General features: G+C 37.9%; 1 protein-coding gene across 1 annotated transcript; it reads left to right on the top strand.

The window, feature by feature from the left end:
• Positions 1-779: 779 nt before the first annotated feature.
• Positions 780-2,586, top strand: LOC105781500 (uncharacterized). The gene is made up of 3 exons (XM_012606037.1): positions 780-1,326; positions 1,503-1,782; positions 1,902-2,586. The coding sequence occupies exons 1-3, from the start codon at positions 780-782 to the stop codon at positions 2,584-2,586; spliced, it is 1,512 nt and encodes a 503-aa protein (XP_012461491.1).
• Positions 2,587-7,959: the final 5,373 nt, after the last annotated feature.

Genomic DNA, 7,959 nt, shown 5'->3' with positions numbered 1-7,959 from the left:
GACACAAATGAAGAAAGGACTTTGTTGGATATCCATCCCTATGAACCTGGGAGTGTTGTAAATAATTGGATCGCAAAAGAAATACCTGAAGCTTTTAGAGCTTTTTCAGAGTAATATTCAGAACGCACTTGTTGTTTAAGCCTAGAGACAATAAGAATTCCTTTGTGAAATAGGCTCATGTCTGAACATCATTATTTTAATAAAGTACATATTTGCAAATATGTTGAGCAAATATTCCTTTAAGGTTCTCTTATTCCTTTTGTACGAGTAATTATTTTGGATTCTTTCATTTTCTTCCAAATCATTCTTTCATCAATTCATAATCATACCATACAAATAAGTATTCTTAAAATTCATACATTCTTTGTATATTCTTTGGTACCTGTAACAGGTCCCCGGATATCAATGACATGAGGGACTCTGCTATGGACTCAGAAAATCCTTTTGGACGAGACATGTGTTTAGAGGGATTTCATGACTTTGGAGACATAGATAGTAACTTATCTCTAGACTTGTTGAGGATGGTAGAGCAGGAAGAGAAACAGATCCTACCTCATAAGGAAATGGTGGAGATTGTGACCCTCGAGGAGGGAAAAGTAGTAAAGATGGGAATATGCATAACCGAAGAAACGAAGCAAGATTTCATCGAGTTACTTCAAGAGTTCAAAGACGTCTTCACATGGTCATACCAGGATATGCCCGGTTTGAATACCGACATAGTAGTACACCGTCTTCCTATAAGAGAGGATTGCAAGCCAGTTTAGCAAAAACTCCGGAGGATGAGGCCTAATGTTGTACTAAAAATAAAAGAGGAGGTTCAAAAGAAGTTCGATGCTGGTTTCCTACAAGTGGTCAAGTACTCAGAATGGGTGGCCAACATCGTACCCGTCCCCAAGAAAGATGGAAAGGTACGAATGTGTGTAGACTACAAAGATTTGAATAAGGCCAGCCAGAAAGATAATTTTCCCTTGCCTCACATCGACACATTGGTGGACAACATGGCAGGATACACATTATTTTCTTTCATGGACGGTTTCTCAGGATATAACCAAAGTAAGATGCATCCTGAAGATATGACGAAGACCACATTCATAACCCTATGGGGAACTTTCTGTTACAGAGTGATGCCATTCGGGTTGAAAAATGCGAGAGCCACATACCAGAGAGCCATGGTAACTCTTTTCCACAATATGATGCGTAAAGAAATGGAAGTTTATGTCGACAACATGATTGCAAAATCCCAGATAGGGAAGGAACATGTGCAAGTCCTGAGAAAGTTGTTCCTAAGGTTAAGAAAGTTCCAACTCAAACTCAACCCAACCATATGTACCTTTGGGACTAGGTCGGAAAAGCTTCTGGCTTTGTAGTCAGTGAAAAAGGGATTGAGATTGACCCAGACAAAGTCAAAGTAATACAATAATTACCTCCACCGCGTACTCAAAAAGAGGTTTGAGGTTTCTTAGGAAGACTGAATTACATTGCTTGGTTCATTTCACAACTAGTTGAGAAATGCGATCCCATATTCCGTCTTCTGAAGAAACATAACCCAGGTGTATGGGACGAAGAATGTCAGAAAGCTTTTGACAGAGTAAAGCAGTATCTGTCCAGTACCCCAGTATTGTCACCACCTAATCCGAATAAACCACTGATCCTGTACTTAACGGTGTTTGACAATTCCATGGGATGTGTGTTAGGTCAACAAGATGAGACGGGGAGGAAGGAGAAGGCGATATACTACCTCTGTAAGAAATTCACTGACTGTGAATCGTCTATTGAAAAATTGTTCTGTACCTTGATCTGGACGACACTGAGATTGAGGCAATACATACTTTACCATACGACTTGGTTAATTTCAAGATTAGACCTTTAAAGTATATGATGGAGTCAACCGCGTTAAATAGGAGGATGTCTAGATGGCAGATTTTACTCTCCAAGTTTGATATAATCTATGTAAATCAGAAGGTCGTTAAACGGAGTGCGATAGCAGACTTTTTGGCTAGCAGAGCTTTAGAAGACTATGAACCTCTGGATTTTGATTTCCCAAATGAAGACTTGATGTGCATGGCAACTGCTGCAGAGGATTCTCAAAGAAGTCATCGTTGGAAGCTAAATTTTGATGGAGCTTCAAATGTCGTAGGAAATAGGATTAAGACAGTCCTGATGTCCCCAAACGGAGATCAATATCCTTTTACCAGTAAATTGGATTTTGATTGCACAAATAATATGGTAGAATATGAAGCGTGCATCATGGGCATCCGTTCAGCTATAGAATGTAAAATTAAGGTATTAGAGCTATATGGGGACTCTGCATTGGTAATATACCAACTTAAAGGTGAATGGGAGACGAGAGACCCCAAATTAATTAGTTATCAAAATTTGGTGCTCAAATTGATTGAAGAGTTTGATGGCATTACTTTCTGCTATCTCCCACAAGATGAGAACCAGATGGCTGATGTGTTGGCTACTCTAGCTTCCATGATCAAAGTGAACAAGTTAAAAGACATGAAGTCTATCAAAATGAGCATTTACGAGGTCCCGACTTATTGCTACAATATTGAGGAAGAGGAAAATGATAGCCATCCTTAGTACTAAGACATACTGCAATATGTAAAGAATCGCGAGTACCCTGATTAGCCAATGGAGAATGATAAGAGGGCATTGAGAAGACTAGCCATTGACTATGTTTTAGATGGAGAGATTTTATATAAAAGAGGGAAGGATCAAGTACTTTTGAGATGCGTGGATGATGTGGAGGCCAAGAAAATCCTAGAAGAAGTCCATGAGGGTATTTGTGGAACTCATGCCAACGGATTCACAATGGCTAGACAGATTATGAGATTCGGGTACTACTGGTCTACCATGGAAGGAGATTGCATCAATTATGCTAAGAAGTGCTATAAATGCCAAATCTATGCAGAAAAAATACACGCACCTCCATCACCTCTTCACGTTATGACTTCTCCATGGCCTTTCTCCATGTGGAGAATGGATGTCATTGGGCCCATATCACCAAAGGCTTCTAACGGGCATCGTTTCATCTTCGTTGTTATTGACTATTTCACTAAATGGGTAGAAGCTGCTTCATATGCTAATGTCACGAAGTCAACAGTCAGCAAGTTCTTGAAAAAAGAGATCATATGTCGATATGGAATGCCTGAAAGAATCATATCAGACAATGCGCTAAACTTGAACAATAGCACAATAGTGGAAGTCTGCAATCAATTTAAGATCAGACACCACAACTCGTCACCGTATCGCCCAAAAATGAATGGCGCAGTGGAGGTAGCTAATAAAAATATCAAGAAAATTGTAGGGAAAATGACTGAGACTTACAAAGACTGGCATGAGAAATTACCATTCGCTCTCCTTGCCTATGGAACATCTATTAAAACTTCTACTGGGGCAACACATTTTTCTCTAGTTTACAGGATGAAGGCAGTGTTACCTATTGAAGTCGAGATCCCTTCTCTCTGGGTGCTAGCTAAACTAAAGTTAGATGAGGCTGAATGGATCCAATCTCAATATGATCAGTTGAACCTGATAGAAGGAAAAAAGGCTAAAAGCTATTCATCATGGCTAGATGTACCAGAAACGAATGATGCGAGCCTATAACAAAAAGGTTTGTCCCAGAGAATTTCATGAGGGGGACTTGGTGTTGAAAAAGATCCTTCCTCTACAAAAGGATTTTAGAGGGAAATGAATGCCAAATTGGGAAGGACCTTATGTTGTAAAGAAGGTCTTTTCTGGAGGAGCTCTGATCTTGAGCGAGATGGATGGTAAAAGCCTGCCTAATCCAGTAAACTCAGACTCAGTCAAGAAATACTTTGCCTAAAAAAGAGAAGAGACCAAGGTGAAAACTCGCAAAGGGTGCCTTGAGTAAAAAAAAAGATCAATGTGAAAACCCGCAAAGGCGCTTTGAGTCAAAAAAATGATGAAAATGAAAAAATGGACAAGGTAAAAATGGAGAGACCAAGGTGAAAACCCATAAAGGGCGCCTTGAGACCAAAGGGGATTTGAGTTGAAAACCCGAAAAGGGCGGCTAAAATTTTGGATCAGGATAGGGCATGAGGCGATCAGAGCAACTCAAATTTTGATCAGGTTGGGGCATGTGGTGATCTTGCTATACTTGAATCAACAGGAAAGGGTAGGCGACATCTTGAGGCATCGACAAAGAACTATGATCTCCTAAACACATGTCTTTCAGAGAGTTTGCACAGAGAAGTTCAAGCTGCGATCTTTGGGGCAACTAGTCTTCATACTATTTATATTGAATTTGTTGTTCTTGGAATACTTCATTCTTTTTTTCAAGATACATGTTCGTAATTAATTCCTCTTTTATTCCTACTATCCTTGATAATTTATTCATTTCAAGCTATGCTCTCAAATCAATTGTATTTTATCCATCGTTATATTCTTTTTGCAATCGTGTTGGATTAGAATAATGATTAATGGACTAATAAAACTTTCACAATGGAAGTTTTGCATATTACTCTAGAAGTTTCTAAATAATACAGTAACCTGAAACAGAACTTTTGTTTAGAACGTACCAAGTTTAAAGGTTGAAAATCTAATAAGGAAGAGTCTAAATTAAGACTGACTCTTTGGAATTTTTTGCCAAAACATTGATTGAACAAAATGACAAGATGTCATGGTGGTGATTACCAAGCAATGAGAAGAGGTTTCCTCGGAGAAAAAACTTCTTCATTTGTGCATGAGCATTTGGTATGACACCCTGGGAAGGGTGTAAGAGACCAAAGAGATTTACATCCTGTATCCTTGAATTGCAGTAGGAGAGGATTGAGAAAGAGCCAAATCTTGCACTCTTAAATTACAGTGGGAGGAGGATGGTTCAAAATTTATGTCCCAAAATTACAGCGGATTGAGCCCTAAAGATTACAGTAGGGGCAATCTGATTAAGTGTTTCTTTGGAGATGTCACCCGACCAAGAAGGCGTTGTAGCATGTCAGTGATAAAACCTTAATAAATTTAGAGTAATGACAACCTAAGCGATAAAGAAGGATCATTCTCGAAAAATGACATTCTCCATTCAAGAAAACATCATTCATATGCGTCTAGTTAGGAGGATTTGATTCATTTTGATCATGTCATCCTAATCACTAGGCATAACTAGGTTCATAAAATGGATTATACAGGTCATGTTCCCTAGAGATCGGTGAAGATAGCAAATCTTATCTCCCTAGGCAACAGTGGAATAGGTTGAAGATTGTAAGTCCTATCTCCCTAGACTGCAGTGGAATAGGTTGAAGATTGTAGAATCTGTCTCCCTAAGCAATAGTGGAGCAGATCAAAGATGGTGAATATTATCTTCCCAAGGTAGGAGGGAAGCAGATTTAAGCCACCAATCCTATCTCCCTGAGCATTAGTGGAGTAGGTTGAAATTAGCATATATTGTCTTTCTGTATTGGCAGCAAAGTAGATCGAAGACCTCAGCCTTATCTCCCTGAGCAGTAGTGGAGTAAACAGGAGAAACCAATCGTATCTCCCTGAAGTTGTAGTCGAGAAGATCAAAATGATGGATCTCATCTCTCTGAAGTTGCAGTAGAGCAGATCGCAACAGACTTATCTTTAAAGTTGTAGCAGAACAAGTTGAAGCTATAAGTCTTATCTCCCTGAAGTTGCAGTGGAGCAGACTAAAGATAGCAAATTTTGTTCTTTTGAAAAGCTACCAGGTACAAATCCTATCTCCCCGATGTCGCAGTGGAGTGAATTGAAGCACCAGTTTCTATACCCCTGAAGATGCAGTGGGTTAGAACGAGGCTACACGAAGAAGGAAAGCACCGAAGAAGTCGACGTTCGGTAAGATCGGGCACAATTGGGCTTTTTAGCCTTTGCTCTATTCCCGTTACAAGACAACGAACAAAGAGGGGAAGCTTTAATACCCAATTTACCCGGCCCACAATAAAAAACCAAATAAATAAAAATTATTAAAATTCCAATGTGAATAAAGTCCAATTACAATGGGCCAAATTCGGAATGAAGCCCAATCACTAAAACCCTAAATGTCTAGCCCAAATACCAGACCCGATTACAAACCCAATAACCCTAAACAAGTCCTGACAGAAACCCTAGCAGCGATAGCGAGCCTCTAGCGCCACAGCCACCAGGGTCTTCTCTCACACATGCGCCACCGCCACGTACCACGTCTTCACACCACGTACCTCCGTACACAGTACCTGCAAATGAAACGAGAACAACACAGCACAGAGAATCTTTGTTTTGTATTTTCTTTTATTTTCGCGTACATGGCTATAAAATAAGAGAGAGATAACCTTTGTTTTTTTACAGACTGAAATATATAAAAAAAACAGAAATCAAAGATCGATTGATTTTCTCTCAAAGGTGGTTCTTTTTCTCGCTTTCCTTTCTATATTTTCTTCTTAGCAGTTTATCCTTTCTGTCTTCTATTTTTTTAGCCGCATACATATAGTTATAACGAAAAGGGGTTAAGGTACGAAAAGTTACCTGACTTTGCCCACTCCGTCGCCATCAGAGATCGGGCAAAGGTTGAAGGCTCTAGGGCGGCCTGGTCGTTGGCGACGGCTTGCGGGACTGGGTTCAAAACCCTAGCAGAGGAAAATGAGGGAAGGGCCTCTTCTGTTTTCTTTTTTGAAATAAGGCCTGAGGTGTTTTTTTATTTCATTTGTTTAAATCAATAAGATTGCAAAGTGACACCGTTTGAGGCCTTCCTCAGTAGCCTCAAAACGATGTCGTGTTAGCCGTAACCCGATGACATGACCTGAACCGGACTAGTTACGTGTTTTGGGGTCTGATGGGATATTTACACTATCACCCCCTTTATTTCATTCGCTTTTTCAATGTCATTCTTTTTTTCTCAAACTTTCGTGGGTATTTCAAATCTGTTTCAATTCAGTCTAGTTCGAACGTTACGTTTCAAGGGCATGGGAATATTTCCATTCTAGTCCCTCCTATTACGCGCGTGTTGTTAGGCGATCCTCTGGCCCTATTTAATTTCAATTTCTCCCCTTTAATTTTTGTTTTGTTTTAATTTAGTGCTTATTAGTTTAATATGCGTGATTTTCTTTAAATTTCATTTAAATATTCATAATTTCATTATTTTCTTAATATATTTACATTCTTTTAAATTATATATCATTTTAACAACATGCTTAATATTATTTTAACTATATAATTAACATCGTTTAAATTTATTACATTATTATCATTTTAAGTTTTCTTGTAAATTTTATTTTTATATATTATTTATATATTCTATACATTAATTCAATATTATTGGCGCACGTTTTAATGGTTTTATTTTTCAATATATTTTGAAAGTTCACTATTATAGATTTATTTAGTTTTTAAACATTGATATTGATGCTTGCATGAGGCGATTAAGACCATTGTCGTTATTCTCGTTTGAACTTATCTATTGCTTGTTTATTATTCTGTGATGTACGATTTATTTACAAATTATCCTTTGCGTCGTATGTAGTCATTCATTCACTTCATATTTTTATCCCAAAGTTTATGAAACGAGATTCGATATTTGGAATTTTCAAAAAGGTTGTGCCCTAACTTACTGGGCTTCAATTTTTTCTTTAAATTCGAATAACCGAGCATCTCCTTTTCAATAAAATTGCACAAATTTTAAATAAAAACTTATTCTCGGGAATTCAAAAATGTTGTGTCCTAACTCACTGGACGTGACATTTTGTCATCTCGAGATAAGGATTTTTAAAAATAAAGGCAATATTCGGTGTTTAGGAATTTCGAGAAATTGAACCCTAACTTCCTGGGTTTTGATTTTTTCGTCTGACCCAAATAACCGAATATCCTTATCAAAATGCATGGGTTTTAAAAAGATAAAGTTAATTTTGAAGATTAAAAATGTTGCACCCTAACTCACTGGGTGTGACATTTTATTTCTTTGAAATAAGAGTGTTTTATTATTCAATTTAATTTATTCAAGTTAAA

Source organism: Gossypium raimondii, chromosome 13 (genome assembly GCF_025698545.1).
Source record: "Gossypium raimondii isolate GPD5lz chromosome 13, ASM2569854v1, whole genome shotgun sequence".
Lineage (NCBI taxonomy): Eukaryota > Viridiplantae > Streptophyta > Magnoliopsida > Malvales > Malvaceae > Gossypium > Gossypium raimondii.
The sequence above is the reverse complement of the archived record's forward strand: the minus strand, read 5'-3'. Positions and strand labels throughout refer to the sequence as shown.

Excerpts from the sequence above, each read along its gene's own strand:
- LOC105781500 (XM_012606037.1), top strand. The coding sequence starts at position 780 with ATGAGGCCTAATGTTGTACTAAAAATAAAAGAGGAGGTTCAAAAGAAG. Across the intron at positions 1,327-1,502 it reads CAAACTCAACCCAACCATAT|TTGAGAAATGCGATCCCATA; the intron begins GTACCTTTGGGA and ends TTTCACAACTAG. Across the intron at positions 1,783-1,901 it reads GAATCGTCTATTGAAAAATT|GAGGATGTCTAGATGGCAGA; the intron begins GTTCTGTACCTT and ends CGCGTTAAATAG.